At 45.7% G+C, this 22,151-nt stretch overlaps 1 protein-coding gene across 2 annotated transcripts in view; it reads left to right on the top strand.

Moving 5' to 3' along the window:
• Positions 1 to 22,151, top strand: part of LOC142566320 (2',5'-phosphodiesterase 12) — a 43,984-nt gene that overhangs the window by 6,000 nt on the left and 15,833 nt on the right. The window contains exons 3-6 of one of the 2 annotated variants that reach the window (XM_075677239.1): positions 3,424 to 3,563; positions 3,778 to 3,945; positions 11,984 to 12,047; positions 14,412 to 14,544. In XM_075677239.1, the coding sequence (XP_075533354.1) occupies positions 3,424 to 3,563; positions 3,778 to 3,945; positions 11,984 to 12,047; positions 14,412 to 14,544 (505 nt within the window). The remainder of the gene's footprint in view (positions 1 to 3,423; positions 3,564 to 3,777; positions 3,946 to 11,983; positions 12,048 to 14,411; positions 14,545 to 22,151) is intronic. The other variant, XM_075677248.1, reaches the window with a different exon arrangement.

Raw genomic sequence — 22,151 nt, 5'->3', positions numbered from 1 at the left:
TTAAAGAATGGAAAAATTATAGACCCATTAGCTTACTCCCAGTATTATATAAAATATTTACCAAAATAATCTTCAATAGAATAAGGGTAACCCTTGACTTCATTCAATGAAGGGAAAAGGCTGGCTTCAGGAAGGGATACTCTACAATGGATCACATCCATGTCATTATTCAGGTTATCGAGAAATCCACAGAGTACAATAAGCCTCTCTATATGGCTTTCATAGATTACGAAAAGGCATTTGATTCAGTAGAGATACCAGCAGCCATAGAGGCATTATGTAATCAAGGAGTACAGAACATGTAAATACCTTGGAAAATATCTACAGAGGTTCTACAGCTACCTTAACTCTACACAAGAAAAGCAGGAAGATACCTATAAAGAAAGGGGTCAGACAGGGAGACACAATATCTCCAATGCTATTCACTGCATGCTAGGAAGAAGTATTCAAGCTATTAAACTGGGAAGGCTTACTAATAAATATTGATGGTGAATATCTCAGCAACCTTCGGTTTGCCAATGACATTGTTCTATTCAGCAACAATGCAGATGAGTTACAACAAATGATTGAGGACCTTAACCGAGAGAGTGTAAGAGTGGGGCTTAAGATCAATATGAAGAAGACAAAGATGAGGCTCATCTGCCTGGCAAGGGAAAAAGAGTTCAGGATTGCCAGTCAGCCTCTTGAGTCTAGGAAGGAGTACGCTTACCCAAGTCAATTACTCACAGGGGACCCTGATCATGAGAAGGAAAAATTCAGAGAATAAAAATGGGTTGGATCACATACGGCAGACATTGAAAGCTCCTGACTGGAAGCTTACCATTATCCTTGAAAAGGAAGGTGTACAATCAGTGCATTTTACCAGTGCTGACATATGGGGCAGAGACTTGGGGACTGACAAAGAAGCTTGAGAACAAGTTAAGGACCGCCCAAAGAGTGATGGAACGAAGATTGCTAGGCATAACATTAAGGAGACAGAAAGAGAGTGGTTTGGATCAGAGAGCAAACGGGTATAGACAATATTCTAATTGACATCAAGAGAAAAAAATGAAGCTGAGCAGGTCATCTAATGCGCTGGTTAGATAACCATTGGACCATTAGGGTTACAGAGTGGGTACCAAGAGCAGTGAGACGCAGTCAAGGACAGCAGAAGACTAGGTGGAGTGATGAAATGAGGAAATTCGCAGGCGGTAGTTGGAATCGGTTGGCGCAGGACAGGGGTAATTGGAGATCACAGGGAGAGGCCTTCGTACTGCAGTGGACATAAAACAGGCTGCTGCTGCTGCTGATGCTGATGATGATATATTGATCTACAGAACTCCATGAATTGCATTTCACACTTTTGACTCGAGTTAAGTGAATTATTTCCTTACGTCCCTTGAAGTTCAGTAAAGTGAGAGTTCACTGTATTTGTAAACTTTAAGCATTTGTAAACTTTATGCTTACGCTTTCTTAAGCTGACTTCAGGTAATTTTTGTAAAAAAATATGGGGCCTGAAATTAAAATTTTGCTTTCTAAAGTTGGTAAAATTCAGTTTTCTCTCTTAAATGCAACACATTTCATTAAAATCATATCAGTGGTTGTTTAATCAGAGTATTTCTGTCTTTCACATGTTTCAACAGGAAAATTGAAGTTAACATTGATCTAAACTTCCTTTCAAGGTTAAGCACTATCTTTGCTGTGTTTGTTGAATTGACCAAATTGGAAATAGGAAAGTGAGCTTCAGCCTTGTAAGCATTCGCATTCCTAGAACTCTCTTGGTGTGGCATCCACTTTTCAAGATAGGCAGCATACAAACACAAAGTGTTGAGGCTGCTCCTTGGCCTGAGCCAGTGGTGATATAGACAATATAGCCAAATTTTGGCTTGTAGAGATAGATATCTCAGTGTTTCTTTATCACAGAGGACACAGTCAATGCATGACTATTAGGAAGTTTTTGGTGCTTTCAGAAAAAAATGTACAGAAATCGAAAGCAAAATTTTATCCAATACACATGGAGAGTTATACTTCACATTCCCTCTGAACAGGGGACATATTCTGCGACTATCACTTTTGGCAACAGTGTAGCCTCAGCAGTAGTATCGCTGTCAGGTGCACGCTGATTGGCTGGTTGAGCAAAATTGGATGATGTAGTGTTCAACCAGCCAGTCAGCTTATCCAATCTTGCTCAACCAGCTAGTCAACGCGTGCCTGATGGCCAAGGCCTGGCCAAGTTGACAGTATTGCCATAGTGGATCGTCGCAGAATACATCCCCTCTGCTTGCACAGTGTCATTGTTCTACTTGCATTGACAGCACATTTGTGCTCGTTTTATGCTGCTTACCAAATGAAGTCATTCATTATGAGAAAGAATTATTACATCTCATTGTAAGCTGCATCATTTGTATTAAACTGGTTAGAATTAGCATGTTGTGGAAGCCCTGCTTACTGAAATAAGCCGTATTCTGAACCTGCTTGCGGCTGTCTTGTGTTATTTGCAGTAGCACCTGTATAACTGTGAGCAAATAGAAAGCCCAGCAATTTTTAACATGCTCATGAAGATATTTTGCATGTGCACTACCCCTTTTTCCAACAACAACAACAACAACAACAACAACAACAATAATAATAATAATAATAATCTTTATTTCTCTTTCCACAGAATACAGAATGAGAGTGGACGTAAGGGTAAAAGCCGCATGCAGCGGCTTGAAAAAAAACCCATTACGCCCCACATGACAGTATGACGAGGAAGCAGCTTAGTCATGACAAATGCAGAGAAATACTAGAAACATTGGAATACATAGCGAAATTTGTGAACGTACAAGGGCAAAAATACAGTAGGGATCAGCAAGAAAATATACGTACAAAATTGAGAACAGCCTTAGTGTATCTGTTAACATTGTGTGATGTGAGAAACAATAGCGCGACATACAAAAACAGAATGAAACACCATAGATTAGTGCAGGAGCGGCGAAACACTAATTAACTTATTTTTCGATATTTCTTCCGTGAGATGTTATTGCGTTCAAGTGTGTTAAGGTAACAGGGAAGTTTATAGGCGCTTGATTGAAATCGGTACACAGTCCGACAAAACGGTGTACACCAAGCAGTGCAACGGCGTACATTGTACATGGGCACATGGCTTTGAAGGTTCAATAGTGTCAACATATCTGCGTTGTTTGTTCTAATAGCATTCTTGTACATAAGAATTAATCTTATGTACAAGAATGCCATAATGCCATCACAATCCGAGGATTCACTATTCCCATGATCATACCGATTCTTAATGGTCTCACATGCATTGCTTTAAACTGCCTGCCTCTAAATAACACATTGCAACTTTTTACTTTCGTTACTGCATACATATTTTGCTTCTGTTTATTAATTAAATTGTGCACTTTTGTACTCGACCTGCTGATTATATTCTTGCTTTATCCACAGGTTCCGATGTATTTCTTACAACCTCCTTGCTGATGTCTATGCTGACACGAAGTTCACAAGATCTCACCTATTTCCATATTGCCCATCTTACGCCCTCGACTTAAGTTACAGGAAGCAATTGCTTTTAAAAGAACTATTGGGTAAGTTGCTTTTTATTTCAATGGATGCTTGTGTATTAGAACATATATTATAATGTATCACTGAAATTGTGTATAGCTACTGTTCAAGATAAGTTAACCGGTGTGATAAGTTAACTAGCATTGATTTACTGGAATCCGAATGTACTCCACTGTTAGACTGCTGCATATACATTCTTCAACCTTTGAGAAGAATGCTGCTATCATGCCTGTGCAGGCTACAAGGGTGACCTGATGTGCCTGCAAGAAGTTGATCGCAGAGTTTTTCAAGAAGACCTAGAGCCTATACTTGGAGATCATGGCTTTAGCGGCTGCTACACGGAAAAATGTAGCCCGATGGCTGAAGGCGTGGCTTGTTTCTTCAGATTATCCAAATTCAGGTGCGGTAAGAATGTTTGTTTAAATGTTGTTCGTTTCATTATATAGTGTATACATACAAGTCGAATTCTGTAGTGTGCATTTTCTCGCTCATGTTGAATAAGGGTGTTTATTCTTGCTAGAAAAATTGCTTATTTGTAACACTGGTTTTATGGTGATCCTACATATACATGCCTGTTGTTTCAGATATGTTGAAAAACGGTTTAGTGTCTTTATGCCATTCAAATGTCATCATTGTGGAATTTAATATTAAAGTTCCAAATAATTTGTTCATTGATAATGTGCATTCTCAAAATGCAAAGCATGCAGTGCAAAACAAAAATCCGAACATCAGATCAGAGAAAAAAACATTTAACATACGGGGTGCAGCTGAAACATTGTTGGATGTCCTGTAGAAAACAGAATTGTGTGTGTGAAAGTGAGAGCCATGCATGGCATGCATGCATGTATGCGTGTTGTTAACTCTCATGTTACCATTCCTATTCAAATCGGTCACTAGTGACTGACGACATCAGTAGCTGATTTCATTATGTTGAAGCCATTTATCAAATATGCAACATTGTCCAGTAGGTAGCTTGAGAAAAGGGCTCTCGGAATCACTTTTGGTTCTGTGTTTTGCGGCAAAACTGTTCCTTTTATGAAACTTTTGGTAAACTAGTCAAAAGTCAAGTAGGCTTTGCAATTTTTTTTTTGCTTCTTAAAAAAAGTGTGCGGCCTGTGATTAGGGTACATCAACATTGAATATTTGTAATTGGAGTACATGCAGTAAGTCAGAGGATGGCATTACATTGTCAGATTCATCATCTCACAGTGCTGAAGAGTGATAATTGAAAGGAAGTCAACAGCTGTTTGCCAGTAAGTTTAGGTTTCAACTCTGAGCTGTTTTATCCCTCTCAAGCACACTTGAAAAGGTCTGCCACACGTCGAACATGCAGAACTGGGCATTTTTATGATGTTTAGAACAGTTGCAGTGTCAGAGGAGCGCCAACTTTGGCCAGTTCAGAATTAAGCTTGTCCAGCAGCGGCTAGGCCTTGACATTTAAGATCACAAATACCTTCTTTCTCAAAAACCAGTACCAGTTCTTCAGCACCAACTGAGAAAGATGCAGTAGAGCTGAAGCTGTTGTATCGGAGCCCAAATTTGAACCAAAAATTTGTTCACTGAAAAAATGCACACTCCACCTTTGTCTCACGAAGTCAAGGAACTACTTCACTGCATGGCACGGGCATTGGAAAGGCCAACCTTCTTGTGTTTTGTGCCCAAAGAACTGTTGTGTGCCAATTATAATTTTCTTAAAAAAGTGCTGTTGGAAATGTTATATGAAACATATATTATGAATTTCAAGTGGTGGCAAAAATGTCAGCCTCACAATTTCTTTTTATTATTTAATAATGGTTTCTTTCTTGCAGCTTATGTGTTTGGATACAATGATTAGTTCTTTAGAATTTATAATGCAGCATTATATTATGCTGAATCGTTGTTTATGATGAGAAAATATATTTTCATTAAAACTCTGAAAAATGTCTCTTTTGCCAAGGTAATGAAATAGTTAAATAAGACTAAATAGGGAAGTCTCTAACCTCTGAAGGTATGCGAAAATTTCCAGTATGCTTATTTTCTTCATGCTAGTCCTTCGAAACCATGGGTTACTGACGAATGAACTCCGCTTTTATTTCCTATGGTCAGCTTCTGGTGTGGCTATACTTTGTTTTAAAGGGGCCCTGAACCACCATTTGGGCTTGGTGAAAAAACACAGTCCATGGATAGCATACGCTGCTGTGAACATCTGAGCCAAATTTTGCAGTCATGCGCAGCACGTGGATCTCGCAAGTGGAGCGGGAAGTCACCTTTATCTCAAATGCTCTCTTTTCAACAAAAGCCTGCTCCCTACTCTATTCTGGAAGCTTCATTTCGTAATATAGCTGATTCCCATCTGCAGCAGCTATTATCCAATAGCTGATGTCAACCAAGAAGGATGTTTGGAACAGTGTGCTTCTTCCTACTATTACTGTGTATATTTATTGACACAGTTTAATAAACAGGCTGAAGTAAGAGAAAAACTTTCGAATTTCAATAATCATAACAGTAGAACCTCGTTAATTCGAAGTCATCGGGACCACAAAAAAATCTTCGAATTAAGCGGGTTTTCGAGTTAACTGAACACAAAAAAAATGCAACCCAGGCAAAAAATTTCGCTGCAGGAATGCGCTACTTTTATTTGGCAATCTTTGGATTACTTAAAGTAATCGGAGGTGCTGGTTTGCTGCGTCCTGTAGTTCGAGGCTCCAAGGGTCATGGTTTCTAGTTGGCCAACTATGTGCAGCATTCGAGAATTTCCACCCTAGCACTCAACAAACCTGCGGATAACATTCAGCGATCCAATAACTTTCCCAAGAGCGGGTGCTCGGGAGGGCTCGTTATCATCGTCGTCGTCACTGTCATCGCACATGGTCGCATCAGCCGTAGCTTCACTCTCCCAAGTCTGAGTAGCACGTTTGTTGATCATTTTCAAAGTTTAGATACTCGGTGAAGCCGACTGCACCGGATTCGCTATCCTCTGCAAAGAGTGCATTGATGCGGTTGCAATACTCTGCTCCTTCTTCATCAAGTGCACATGAATAGTCAACATCAGCATTGACGGTGCTTTCCTTCGAGAAGCCAGCGTGTTCAAAACACCGCATGATCGAAGTGGGTTCCACTTGCTTCCATGCATACACAAAAAGACATATGGCCCCGAGGAGGTCGATGGAGTACTCCTTGCTGTTGTGCAGCAAAGGAGCATGCGCTTGGAGCAGATGGTGGCGGTAAATCTTCCTCGTGTGGTGAATGACGCCTTGGTCCATTGGCTGCGAGATCGACGTGGTTTTCGGAGGAAGAAATAGCATCCTGATAGCTTTCAGGTGTGGAATGTCACCATGCGCCGGGCAATTATCAACGACAAAGAGTACATTCCTGCCTGTGGCCACAAACTTGCGGTCAAGCTGCCGAACGTAATCTTCATATATTGCGCCTGTGACCCAGGCTTTCTTGTTGTGCCGGTAGATAAGCTCATCCCTTGGCGGCAGCCGTGCATTTTTAAAGCAGCAAAGCTTCCCACTCTTTCCAACTACGAGTAGCGGCACCTTGTGTTTACCGCACAGGTTCGCGCCGAATAGAATGGTAATTCTTTCCTTGCCCTGCTTTTGACCCTTGACCGCGGTGTCCTTCGCTGCAAACGTTCTTGTGGGCTGCATCTTGTCAAAAAGGGCTGCCTCATCAAAGTTGTACACATCGTCTGCACCGTACTCGCTAAGCAACGGAGCCAACATGCGTTTCTTCCAGTCGTCGACGACGCTCTCATTTGCGTTGCTGCTCTCGCCACAGACGGCTACGAAGGTCAAATGATTGTGCTCTTTAAAGCGGCTGAACCATCCATTGCTACAGTATCCATTCCCGCAGTATCATTGTATTAATGGGAAAGTGGGCTGCATTTGCATTTGCAGCAAGCAAAGTAAAGCTGATTCCACATTTTGGTACGTCGGAGCCTGTACTCGTGACCGCTTCGAAGAATATGTCTTGCTGTAGGCCTCCAGTACCTTCGACTTGTTCTTCAATATTGTGTACAACGTCGAGAGGGGCATGTTGTGCCTTCTAGCCAACTCGGTCTTGGAACACGTGTTCTTACCTGCTTCTTTGATCAAGCAAAACTTCTGCTGCAGCATTAAAGTCTTATACTTTGGCATCTTCGCTCACTGGCACTTCTGCACAGTTCAGAAAAAAAAAAGAACACCACGCTAGCTGCAACATCCCTAACCACTGCACACAAAGAAACGGTGCAGACTGGTTTTGCGCACACATATGTCACCGCAGGTGCAGAGAGAGAATGGGTGAACAGCAGCCAGTGGCAGTCGCATGGAATATGCGCTGACGCTGCGACTGTGAGGAGCATGCGGAGTGGAGGACAAGAGCATGTGACAAAAACCGGTATGCCCGCTGCATTGCAGTGAAGCACATCTTCTCCTCTGCAGGCGCTCGTTTTGGCGGAGCGCGGGGTGTACCGTGGACTGATTCTTGTGCTAGCAGTACTACGGGTCAGGCGCTTTGTCTATAAATAATCACTATTGCTATGTGGCGCCGCCTCACAGCTCCGAATGGCCGTCGTTTTGTCGGGTTTGCGGTGAAATGGGGATCGGGAATTGCCGCATAGCACCCCAAATCTTCGAATTAACCAGGTTGGCCAACGCCGCCGGGTCAAATTTACATTGGAAAATATGGGTTCCGCAGAAAAACTTCGAATTATCCGTGATTTCGAATTAAACGAGTTCGAAATAACAAGGTTTTACTTCCATAAGATGCAAACTATCTTCTGCTCATGCTTGGTCGCGGCCTGCCACGTAGGAATTAAACCTTGGCCACCTTCCTTATAGGTGTCGTAGCCATCAGGTCTCGCTAATTTCGACTAGTTTTAAACACTCAACTAGCCTTGATCCACGCGAAACTTAAGGTCAGACCACATGCACGCTTGCCAGTGCACGCTCACTCCTGGCCGCTCCTGGTTAGACGCCTGGGCAGACTTCGCTTTATAATGAGCTATTGATAGCGCCTCGAAATTCGCAAGTTGGATGTAGCTACTATTCGTCGGTCAAGCTGGTGCAGGACAAAGCTGGTCCGCACCACGTTGCACAGCCAGACAGGAGCATATGAGCACGAGTAGGCTCTCTAGCCCAGTCATGCGCAAAGCAAACGCTGTCGTTCCATGTAACTGCGGTGTTCTACGATGCGGTATGCTACGTAGCGTAGCTACCGCAACTGCCATGGGGTACCGTGACGAATCCACTGGCTGCGCACACTGCGGCTCGCTGAGGACAACCGCATTTGGTGCATTGTAGACGGCAAAATCGGAAATAATGGCATCTACGTGGCCATGCAAAATCATATTTGAAGTGCACACCATGGTGCTGTTCATTAGGCAGAGTGTTGTGGGCATCCCTCACTCAACCATAACCTTTGCAGTGCAAATGATTGAAGAAGGAGCGGAGGCACCGCAAAGGGTGGGTTTGATCACCAATAACTCCGCTTCTGCTTAATGCATCGAAGAACTTCTTGTGGCAGAGTATTTCTTAAGTGGCCTAATTTAACTTCAGATGCATTTCTCGACTTTGATAAAAAGTGGTTCATGGCCCCTTTAATAGTCTGAAGTCTAATTGTATTGTTGTAACTGTTAGCACTGCTTAAGCTCAAGCTGATCCAGAGAGCTGAGAAGATGGCAAGAGCCAGCGGAGCCCTGGACCCTGACCATTGTCCCTGACCATTAGCGATTATTCTAATTATTCTTTTAATAAAGTTTATCTATCCTATCCTCTGTTCAAGAGTGTGAACTGAGAGAGAAAGAAAAAGTAGGGAGGCCAACCAGATGCATCTATAATTTGCTATCCCATACGAAGGGAACAGGTTAAGGAGAGAAAATAAAAAAAGATAGAGGAAGGAAGGGAGGGTGTGAGTGTGGGGTTGCACATGTAGAAAGGGGTAGCTGGCCTGTGCCGTCATCCAACTCATCTACGCTAAGGATGTTGTTCAAGGGAGGAACATGTTCTCATCAAGAACGAGAAGTCCTGGATTTATTTACAATATCTACATGAAGAGTGGAGAATGTTAGATGTCATCAGTCTAGCATGACTGAAAACAAGGCACACCAAGGAGTCGAAAACGGCTGCTTAAAACCCCTCTGTCTTCGCTAGATCTCTATGCCAGGGAAACTGCCATCCAACCTTCGCCCAATTGGAGCGACCAAAGTTTCCTGAAGGACCTGTATTGAGGTTGAGGGTTCACACACTCACTCCCGCACCTTTGTTTCTCTGAACAGCGTTGCAACACCTCTTACTCGAACCTCGACCAGCGTTACTACTGGGTAACGTGGTGTTGTCGGCAGGCTGCAGGCGTCTGGTAGACCATGGCGACCAGGCAGGGGCGAGACAATTTCTAGTGCAAAGCTTGCGCTGTTTATTCCATGGTTGGTGAAGGATATGTAAGAAGAGAATGAATGAAGGATATATAAGAAGAGAATGAATGAATAAAAAATACATTGCAGGGCTGCTTAAATAGGCCCACTAAAATCGTAGGGATTTTGCTTGCGTCCAAGTCACGTGACATGTACTGAGTCCCGTCGGTGCTTGGCGGCTGCTCCCTCTCTTCTAGGCGACGTTGCACGTGCTTGCCTCTGCTGGTGGCAACCCGTGGGTCCTGTTTGGTTCACGGAAAGGGTCTCCCCTTGAGTCGCACAGTTCGCGGAAAGGGTTCCCTCCTAGAGTCGCACAGTTTGTGGAAAGGGTCTCCCCTTGAGTTGCACATTCACAAAGGGGCCAGAAATTACTGCAGAGCGCCCGCCAGACTGGCAACCTCTCGAGACAACCATAGTAAATTAGGGATCCATCCTCCGTTTCGAATAGGCAGGGTCTTTCGGTCATCCTTTTTGCACTGGGTGTTACATGCCAGTCCTTACAGCACACAGAAAGGAGGGGGGGCTTCGTAGATAGTGGTTGTCACTTTTGACCCAAGCTGTCATGTCTTGGTTCCTGGTATGACCTGTGGTTAGCAGGGGCATTTGTCATACTACCGTGGCGGTTACCAGAGTCCGTGAGGGAATGCCGTAGAACACCCTTTTCCAGGAGTTATCTTGCTCCCATTGGTTCATGAAGGCAACATCGAACCAGCTAACAATACTCGGTCCGCCAAACGTGTCTCGCCTTGCGGGTGCCGGTAGTCTGTCCGAGGGACGCATTGTTCATTTCATGAAGCGATTCGTTGCAGTGTGGTAGGAGAGGCTAGAAGGTCACTACCCCCACTGGCGAATCATAACAAGGGGCACTAGCAGTGAGAACACTTCATGCTACCCATTGTGCCTATAGCTGGTCACTGAGGCCAATCAGTTTCAAAGGATGTAGCAATGCCCATGTTGCTTTGCGATACTGCAACCTGTGAGGGCCGTGGTCCAAAAATAATTATTTCTGAACATAGGGGGCGACAGACAGACAGACAACGAACTTTATTTAATCCTGAGGAGCTAATGTCAGGACCTCCTAACGGGAGGCCATTGTAGCCGCTGGCCGCGCCCACGTAAAGGACAGAACGCCGTGACGCTCCGCTCTTTCCTGGGCCCTCTGGATAGCCTGGGCTTGCTTTTGGAGTACCGTGCTTCTGATGGCCTCCTCCCATTCGGCTTCGCTGGAGAGGAAGTCGTTAGGCAACGCGGGACATCGCCAGAGCATGTGAGCCATTGAGCAAAAGGTTTCAGTGCAGTCGGGACAACTAGGGTCCACATCCGAGCACATCCTACTGAGGAATCCCCGCGGCGGGAAAGATCTGTCTGCAGCATTCTAAGTGTAGCTGACTGACCTCTGCTGAGCTTCGGGTGAGGCAGTTCTCTTGACTGCATAACCAGGCCCCTTCCCAAATATTAAGAAGTTGCAGATCATAGTACATTGAAAACACCAAGAACAATTTTCTGAAGGAAAGCTCCACTTGGTGTACATTCATGGTTTATGTACAGGGAAAAAAAAAGTGAGGGAAAGCTGGCCAGGAACAAACTGTCAACCGTCTCCAACTCTTCCCCAAGCCTACCCCCTTTCGATTCACCTCATTAGTCGTGAACACAAGGAAATTCAAGCCTCCCTAGTGAAGTTCAACACCCCCACTGCTATCATCCAGTCTTGTCTCGTTGTCTTCTTTGTCCTGTGCTCCGTGTTTGGTGCTGGATTTCCAAACATTAACATGTAACATAGGGGGAGAGTTTTCATTTTTTTCGGGGGATGCTGGGGCCTGACCAGATGATTGCCATATCCCTCACCTCCTATTTTCCCTCTCCCTTTCATATAGTATGAGCACACACGCGCATGCACGCACACACGCACGCACACACGCGCGCGCGCGCGCGCACACACACACACACACACACACACACACACACACACACACACACACCTGTCTCTCTACGCTGCCCACTCTGTCAACCCTTTCCTATATTTTGCTGAGATGCTTCTTTTGTTGTTTTTTGTTCATTGCTTGGCAGATGGAGGCCGCAAACCAAAAATGCAAGAGCAAATAAAACTTCACTGCAGGTCGCCTTCATGCAGGTAATCACTTGACGAATTAACATGGCACAAGCATAGTCTAATGAATTGAACAAAGTTTATTCTTATCGACATAATAAAGAAAGAATGGACAAGTACATACAATATCAACAGAAAACAAAACAAACATTCAACAAAAAAAAAATTTCAACGGCCGTTCGGTATAGCTGCATAACTTGCCGTTTCTGGTAGCGGCGTTGAAGTCTGTGGTCAACCGTAACTTATTAATTGCCATTTGGCCATCACGCATAACTTTCCCATGACAGCAGCCGTATAGGATTGCTTGATGATGCGCTCTAACTTCACAAAGCTGCAGTGGAATGTAGCAGGTATGCTGAAGCCATTAGCAGGGTGTCTCACCCCGCTGCCCGAACATGACAGCCGGTGCAACCTTTCGGTGTGAAATCGCTCATTTAGGTTTTTTGCTTCGCCAATGTACACTGCCTGACAGTTCGAACAGTTGGTATCGTAGATAACCCCTCGAGCTCTTTGTTGGTGCACGGTCCTTGGGCTCAAGGGGTCGTCTACAAAATGAACTTTTCCTGCTGCCAAGCAGCGTACATTGGCAAAGCAAAAAACCTAAAAAAAAAAAGAATCTCACAACACAAAAACGATTTCGGAGCCCTCTCTTGACTGCACAACCAGGCCCCTTCCCAAACATTAAGAAGTTGCAGATCATAGTACATTGAAAACACCAAGAACAATTTTCTGAAGGAAAGCTCCACTTGGGGTGTACATTCATGGTTTATGTACAGGGAAAAAAAAGTCAGGGAAAGCTGGCCAGGAACAAACTGTCAACCGTCTCCAACCCTTCCCCAAGCCTACCCCTTTTGATTCACCTCATTAGTCGTGAACACAAGGAAATTCAAGCCTCCCTAGTGAAGTTCAACACCCCCACTGCTATCATCCAGCCTTGTCTCGTTGTCTTCTTTGTCCTGTGCTCCGTGTTTGGTGCTGGATTTCCAAACATTAACATGTACCAACTGGCCCAACTAAACACTTTCATATGATGAAAGTTGCATCCTGCTGTCTCTTGTCGTCACTCCCCTATAAAGAAGGAACCGACTTGGTTGCGAAACATCGGGAACAACAAATTCATTTTCTGTTTGGAACAATTCTAAAGTCCTAACCAGCCCATTCCACTCGCAAGGAGTAGGTGTAATTGGGAGAGTTCCCTGACCAGGTTTGCTCAGCGCTCGACACACATTGGGCGTAGTGTGAACGTGCCATAACATAGTGGACGCCTGTGCTTCTGGGGGGGGGGGGGGTGAACTCGGGCCCCCTATCTGCCCTCTTCCCCTTGTACTCTCTGCCTATGTCTCTGAATATGGTCTGAATAACAATCTGAATGCCAATCTGAATGACGACACACTCGACGTCATAACAAGGACGAAAACGCAGCACAAGTTTGATTGTCCTTTTGCAGCTGCCCGAGTTGAAGAGTGCAAATAAAAGAAAAAGCCTTGCACGTGGCCTCTTGTCTTGTTACTGTGCTAGTACTATAAATTTCAGGCTTAATTGTGTTATTTGTGTGGTTAAAAAGTAATTTCACGAAATCAGTTGAGTGTGCCAACTTTTAAGATTTCATCATAAAATACCCGATTTCTAGAGCTTCTTTACGATTTTCGTGTTGATGCCAATAATTTGATGACTTTTCATTTGCTTCCTATCTAAAGTTGAACTGTTCTTGACACAATGCAGATATATAGTCGTTAAGCAATTTTTTAGAGTCTTAGTTTTTGAACCCACTAGATTATTCTGACCAACTGGCGGCAACACCACCACTAACATTGCAGGTGAAATTTGGCTGTCATATGGATAGTTCATGACTAAACATCATCGACATTGCTGTTCTCTGATGCAAATAATTTTTTTATTTCCTTATGAAAATTTTTTCATGCATTTTTGAAGCGCCCTACAGGTATTATTTTTAATAAACTCTCTGCGTCTTCACTAACGAAACAACTTTTAGTATTTAGTATGTTTTGCATCAAATTGCATGCTGTGTCTGACTAATTATTATTGGAGTTGCTGTGATATGCGTTGTCTGCACTAAAGGCTTATGGGGTGCAGGATCTTTAATAAAGCCATACTTCCACAAATCCTGCGATCGCAGCCTCAAATTCAGAGTATGTGCAACTATCACAGTGCTCCAAACTTTAAAGCAGTGGTCATCGTAACTTCCCAGAAATTTACCTTTTTTGATTACACTTTGTGACCTTTTTAAGTGCCTGTAGTTTATACCTGCACTACAAAATAAAAATCAATATTTTAAGTTTTGTGCTATGGATAACTGATGATTGTTAGTATGTGTCATTGTCCATAACCCTGAAGTTGATTCCATTCACATTTCCTCTTTCTCTGCAGGGCACTTCATGAGCGTAGTATTGTATTGGCAACAGAAATGACGCAAGAACCAGCGCTGTCGGACATTTTGGCAAGCATCAACAAAAATGAGCACCTCAGGGATCGAATTTTAAATCTTCCAACAGCACTCCAGGTAATATTTGGCACCTTAATTGTGCATATTATAGGCAAACATTTCTGTTATCAATTATGAGGGATTGCATCTTGAAATTGTGGCTGATAATAATTATAGAACAGCTTTGTGGCACGTTAAAGGGCCCCTCACCAGGCCCCATAGCAAATTTTGGTTATATGCTGGAAGTTGTTACGTGTCCTCTCGAGGGCATTCTGCCGCAAAAATTTTTCAAATTGGCTCATTAATAGCCGAGCTATAAATATATCAGTGCCGCGAACCCATGATTTCAGGAGGCGAACTTCACCGCAAACATAGACGCTCCTTCCACTTGCCCCATCTAGCCTCCACAAGCAAAATTCCTTCCCTGTGTTCTCCCATACTGGGCCTCGAGGATCGAAGTGGCCCATACTTCATGGCCCCGCCTTAATTTTTTTTTCTCCTCTCTTTTTTGCGGTGCGGCACACTTCCGCTGATGGCGTTGTGTGCTAGCCGTTGCAATTGTCTCGTTTCGTGCAGCACACGATTTTGCGTGCTGTGCATGAGGACACCTGACTAGCAGTATAAGTCTCTGCTACATGAATACTGACAGACACAAGTGGATCACAGAGCATGATCCTGTGCTGGAACACGGTAGAAAATAACATAGTTTCGGTGTCTGCGCGCGCGACTGCACAACATGGGAACAAGCAGATGAAACAGAAGTACATCTCTCTTGCTGCAGTCCGAAGTAAAACAAGAACATACAGATATTCGGTTTGTTTGTTTTATTATTTGTCTAAGCTTTAATCCGTCTATCCTAGCAACATAATACACAAATAACTGATGTTGGCTTGAATAATTCTCGAAGTCACGCATCACCATGAGCGACGTCACAGTGCAAACACGTGTACGTAGGCGCACTAGCATGTGCACGTCATCCTCCGGCTTGGAGTGTGGCGGCCACGAGGAGAAGAAAAAATGGCATTCGGTTTGAAATTTCAAATCTTTCTGCGGCGCGTAGCGATGTAATACTTTGCAGGCACAATCATCGTGTATTGTATGCTCTGCACTTGTCAGCTCAATATGGCCAGATCCGGTGAGGTGCCCTTTAAAGGCTTGCAGCAGGACGTGGTGAATGCCCATTTATGAAATTATTACAAATAGCTTTGCATCATTTCGTGTATATATTAAGGTACCTTCAAATACTTTTTGGTTACGAAACCTACTTGTGTTCATCCTAAGGCACCCTCGGAAGTTTTTAAGGTCCAAGTACAACTTTGTTAATGCTCATATGGGCATTGTTAGGATTGGCGTTTAGCATTGTTATACCCGGCATCCCTTCTCGACTATTATTGCTGCACTGGCGAGTGTGCATCTATGAAAGGCCCTTCACGCTGCATCATCGCTTTCTCAGGACGAGGGAGCTGGCCACTAAATCAGCATAACCAAAGCTGAAGGGCGAGATGAGCGCCTAGCTGGGCTAGACTAGACCTGACATAGACTGTGACATGCAAACAGAGGGGGCTCACATCCAGGCAACAACAGCTGCTGCCCGTTGTGGAAGCAATGACTACCGTGAAGACCACTCTACCGGAACCCGACTCCGACAAGCGGACCGTTACGAATGGCCCACTAATTGATAAAAGGGGGCCAACATCAAGGACTTTCATGGGAATGACTTTGACATAAAGTTCCCAGTTTGCCTCGTTGTTGCCTCGTATGCAGGGGCGAACGTGCAACATTGTAGGTGGAGCCTGGCGGAATGATGCGACGTCATGGGCGGGATTTTGCTAATGGTTCAGCGATTGTTGTTGGTCCCGAAGTAGAACAGTGAATTTCCTCGACAAGAGAGAGGGGGAAAAGAAGTGCATAAAAAGTGTATCTTGAGCGTTGCGGGAGAGTGCTCTGGCTCCTATTGATGCTCCTAGTCATGCTCATGCTCATTCTAGTACTCGTATTTGTGCTAGTGCCAATGTAAACCACCATCAGATAAATTTGTAAATAAACCCTTTTCCCATCTCTTGGACGTCGCCCGGACCTCTCGAGCACCCGGCACCTGGCACATCATCAGCCACAGAACCGTAATGGCCGCTCAGACACCGAGTCCCAACAACTATATGACAGCGGTGGGATACGCTACCCTGTGTCCTGATACGATCTTGACTGGATGAGGTCGGTCTTCACCGCAAGAATCAGGAAACGACGACGAAACCAGGCATTATGATGATGAAAAAAAGTAGAAAAGATTGTATTCACTTCATTGGTACGTGGTTGTGACTCTTATCCGAGTCTTGAATGGTTCTGATTTAACACGGGGGCCAGGACGGCCTTAAATAAATTACCCTGTTTCCCTCATTGAGGGAATCCACTGACAAGTCATAAAGGCCGAATCGTTCGCCGCCTCTGTCGCCCTCCACTGGTCAGCGTGCTGCTCGAGGTGCTCATGTCTTCAACGAGCTCCTCATTTATGTGGTGCACCTGTCTCCGATGTGTCACAATAGGAGGCAACCGCCTGTCGTCGACGCTTTCCCCCGGGAGTTCTCGACGAGGGCCCTTTCATCGATAAGTGGCCACTTCGTGACGGTCAGGAGTACAACGTTGCTGTGTTGAAGAGAAGTGAATGATGAGGCATGAACATCAACCGTGACAGCTGCATGTTGCTGGTGGGGCATCCCTCCGTCGCCAGATATGGTAGTCGATGTCTTGTTGGAAAATTGGAGAACTTGGGTCGATCATAACAGTCCCAACAACTGGATGGCAGTGGTGAGATGCAACCTGCGGTCAACGCCAGTCTCCATCATCCGATTCACGAGCGACTGGTTGGTAGCTGATGTGATCGACAACACCCCTTCCTGTCAAGAACCAACGTATCTGGATGTAAACTCCGGAAGAGAGGTGTCAGGATTCATGACTGCATATGGTGATTGCATGGCTTTTCTTCACTGAGATATCACCTGGCTTTGCATATTTTTTTGGGGCGGTACAAAGTATTAAATTTATGTAGCCTTTGATGGAAGTATTTGGACTGCATCAAGGTTGTTGTAGAGTGAAGAGTTAGCAGCAGTAATGGCAGCCATAAACTTGAAGGCACTAAAGAAGCCAGAATTGTTAAACTTGGCCAGAAAGTTGGGCCTCAAAACTGCAGAATCAAAGAGAAAGCCGGAGATCATTCAGGCGATTGAAGCGATCGGGGCAGACAATGAGGAACTTGACGAATGTTTAGAGAGCATTAAGCAAAAAGAAGAGGAGCGCGAGCATGTAGCATGTGAGGCCAAAGAAGCGCTCGAGAGAAAGCGTGCAGAGGAACAGGAAGAGTACCAAAGGAAGCTGGAACGCAACAGAATTCAGATGGAAGAAATTAGAAGGGAAATCTAGAATCTTCGAGTGCAACAGGTACGGTCTAGGCTGGGCATGTTTAGTCTGCGAAAACATGGAACGTTTTCTTGCCCTTTTTGAGAAGGTTTGTGCGCAGGTTGAGCTTAACTGTGAATGTTGGTCCTTTGAGCTGTATGGTGTTTCCCCCTAACATGTCGGATGACTCACCTTTCTGATGATGAGTTCCGAAATTACAATACAGCCAAGAGAGCTTAATTCCGGCATTTCAGTATACCAGTTGAGAGCGGAGGGGAAGGGTCAAGGGGATAAACAGAGAGCTCTTTCTCTTGAAGCAACTGAGCGACAAGCTGCGGTTGGGGTCGCATCAGTGAATGGAGAGCACGGGAAGTGCAACATAGCAGAACCCTCAGAGGTAGAGCACGTGGAGAGCGAGGCTGTTGCCTGTCTACAAATGGGGGCCATTTTGGAAAACATTCCTTGTTAGAATGAGGCTGGTTCCAGCAGCCATGTGAAGGTTAAGGAGTCTCTGGACACCTTCCTCGTGCTTCTGTATATGGGAAAAATGCAGGAGTCGTCTAAGGTAAACCCAAATAGCGGGGCAGCCGAGCAAAGTAAGGAAGCAACGATTCGAGATTCCAGTAGTACTGCCGGGGAGGGCCTGGCTAAGCAAAAGGTTATCAGCGTTAGCACAGGTAAATTGGCTCGACAGTATAGGGAACAGGAGATTGCTGTGGACTCGAGCTTTGGAGAGAGGGCAATTTAGGCGTCCACCGAAAATGAGTTAATGGCCATCACGGAGAGCGCTCCTTGTGGGGACAAGGCTTGTTCCAACGACCCCAATAAGGTCAGTGTGGAGCTGGACCCTTGTGCCTCAGTACTTGAGCGACTCTCGAGCAGTGTGAAATGTAGAGAGTAAAGACTTTGCAGAAGCAAAGCCACTGGCAATTTCGGAGGGCGTTTTTGCGGAGATGTTCCAGAATTGTCAAAAGTAGAGCAGAATGCCGTGGTGGCTGAGCAGAACAGGAACCCAACGCTCCTGGGTTTCACGTGCACTATAGATGACTGGGTGTCAAAGAAAAACGTTTTCAGACTTGTTGTAGCGGGGGACAGAGTGACGGAAACGATCCAAGAGCGCGTACCACACTGCTTTATTTCAGTGACAGCAAACTATATACATAGGCTGCTTGCCTATGACGTAATATAAAAGAACAAATCATGTTCGACACGTCTGGCACAGCACTTCATATCACTTCTCCCTTTCCTTTAAAACTGCAGTCTTTGCACGGGTCTTCGTTGTCGGGTAGACCTCCGTAAGACCGGCGGACTTGGGGGACAGAGCCTGTTCGGCTGGGAGGGACGTTGGAGGTGTTGCCGAAGGAACAGGCACGGCGCGAGTTGGTCCTGGAGCGGCCAGGCTGCACCGGCCTTCTGGCGTTGATGTGGGCTGATTCTTGTTGTCCGGGCTGGGTTGAAGCGAGTCAGGAGCCTCCGCTTTTGGGGTCACGGGTGACACAGGCACGCGACGAAAAATTTGGTCGAAATGACGCCTGGCTAGGCCATCTGGAGTGTCGACCGTTACCAGGCGTGAACCCTCTGTGCTCTTGACGATGCCTGGACACCAACGCTTCCCTTGGCCAAAGTTGCGCACCCCCACCTGGTCGCCGGACTGGAATCTGGGAGGCTGCGAGTAACTTAGAGGTAGAGAAGGGACGCAAATATCCAAGCGCGAACGAATTTGGTAGTTCAGCAGCATCTCTGAAGGAGACTTGCCGCACGGTAGTGGGGTACGTCGATAGCCTAGCAGCACTCGCGCTAGTTTTGATTCGAGATCGTTCACCATCGAGTGCTTAAGAAGGCCATCCTTTATTGTGCGGACCGCACGCTCTGCCAGACCATTAGATTGGGGGTGGCACGGCGCACTATGTAGATGAGTTATGTTGTTGACAGTCATGAACTGGGAAAACTGCTGACTTGCAAACTGAGGCCCTTTATCTGATACAACTGTTTGCGGCAAGCCAAAACGAGCAAACAATTCTCGAAGTCGCCCGATTGTGACTTCTGTGGTCGCCGACCTGACGGGAAGTGCCTCAATCCATTTAATATGAGAGTCGACGACTATGAACAGCATGCGTCCCTCTATTGGTTCGGCATAATCAATGTGAAGCCTTGACCATTTGGTTCCCGTTTCTGGCCAACAATTCAATCAATGGCGCGTTGGCTGAGCTTGTACACAGGAGATGCACGAACGTGCAAGGCTTTCGATCTCACCATCCAACCCAGGCCACCAGAACAGCGTCCGAGCCAGTCTTTTCATCGCAGATGCACTTTGGTGTGACCGATGTAGCTCAGCGAGCATGGAGACTCGCGCTTTGCGGGGTACGACGATGCGATGTCCCCAGTAGAGCAGGACTTCTACGCTTCACAGCTCCAGTCTCCTGCAAAAATAAGGTTGAAGGTGATTGTGACAAGCATTTAGGCCATTAATTCTGTACAAAGTGCTGCACAACGCTAAGGTTTTCATCTCCGTTCGTCAGCGCCCGTATGGCATCCGCTGGTACGAACGAGCTGTCAAGGGTCTTTGAAGACAGCACGTATTCTGGTAAGGTGCCCTAAGGTGTTCATCTCCGTTCGTCAGCGCCCGTATGGCATCCGCTGGTACGAACGAGCTGTCAAGGGTCTTTGAAGACAGCACGTATTCTGGTAAGGTGCCCCATCGACAAACATCTGTTATCGGCACGGGCAAGCGGCTGAGTGCGTCCGCGTTGGCGTTTTCCTTGCCGGCGTTGTACTCTATGCGGTAGCTATGTTGGCTTAGAAACAGAGCCCATCTCGGAATACGTGCCCACGCCATTGGAGGCATAGGTCGATCTTCTCGTAGAAGTCCCACCAGTGGCTGGTGGTCCGTGACCAATACAAACTCGCGGCCCGGCAGGTAGTCTCGAAACTGTGTTACTCCGAATACCAGTGCGAACGCTTCCTTCTCGAGCTGAGAATTCTTTTCGGCGTGTGTTAACGTGCGTGAACGGAAGGCAATTGGCTTATCCAATTTTTCAATTCGGTGCGAGATTACGGCACCTAAACCCGAAGGTGACGCATCACATTCTAAGTGCACTTGTTGGTTGGGATCGAAATACGACAGAACAGGCGAACTCAGAAGTGTTTGTTTAGCCTTGAGATATTAATTTTCCTGCGCCGTTCCCCAGTGCCATTTATGCTCTTTTTTAAGCAAGAGATACAATGGTGCCAGCATCGTTGACATATGTGGCAAGAACCGGTGATAATACGTCAACAGACCCAAAAACGAGCGCAGTTCGCTCACATTCGTAGGCCGTGGCGAGTCGCGTATTGCTGCTAGGTTCTTCTCAAGCGGATGCAAGCCGTCTTTGTCAATGCGATGGCCCAGGTAGGTCTTTGCGAAAATGGAATTTTTTGGCCTTCAGCTTGATACCATTTTCTTGAAGCCTGCGCAAAACGTCCCGAAGCACTGAGCCATTATCGTCTTGACGTTCCGCTATCAATACATCGTCCAAATACACCTGCACGGCTGGAAAACCGGCCAGGACCATTTCCATGCGCCGCTGAAAAATCGCGGGAGCCGAGGCAACTCCAAATGGAAGACATTTTATAGCAGAGTGTTATATGCATCCGTAAGGTCCAGTGTTGTGAAAAATGACCCCTCACGTAGCGACGCGAAAATGTCTTCAATGTTTGGTAAAGGGTACTGCTCAGTTATGCAGGCAGCATTGATTGCGATTTTGAAATCGCCGCAGATGCGAAGGGACCAGTCTTTCTTCAGTACTGGTATGATTGGCGCCGCCCACTCAGAATGTGCTATGGGCGATAATATGCCTTGCTCTACTAAACGGTCCAGCTCAGTTTCCACTTTTTCACGAAGAGCATAAGGGATTGACCGCGCCTTGTGGAACTTCGGTTCGGCGCCTTCTCGAATGTGGAATTTCACAGGTGGCCCCTGAATGTTTCCAAGTCCTGGCTCAAAAAGGGCAGAAAACTCGGTCGTGAGGCTGTCAGGATCTGCTGACGTCGATTGAACCGTAGCGTGAAACCCCGACGGCAAAAGCGAGAACGCTTGGATTAAGTCCCTTTCGCAAAGGCTGGGACCCGAGCAGCCTATAACTATCAGTGTGGCAGGTACAGTCTTCCCCGCAAAATGGGCTTCAAGGTGCAGTTCACCGACAATGGGTAGCTTGCCCAAGTAACAGCTGAGCGTGTGTTTGCATTTCGATAAGCGTGGCCAACTCAGACGGTGCTTTAGATACACCTCCTGTGGAATGATAGAAAACGGTGATCCC

This window comes from Dermacentor variabilis, chromosome 1 (genome assembly GCF_050947875.1).
Source record: "Dermacentor variabilis isolate Ectoservices chromosome 1, ASM5094787v1, whole genome shotgun sequence".
NCBI lineage: Eukaryota > Metazoa > Arthropoda > Arachnida > Ixodida > Ixodidae > Dermacentor > Dermacentor variabilis.
This window is presented reverse-complemented; position numbering and strand designations above follow the sequence as displayed.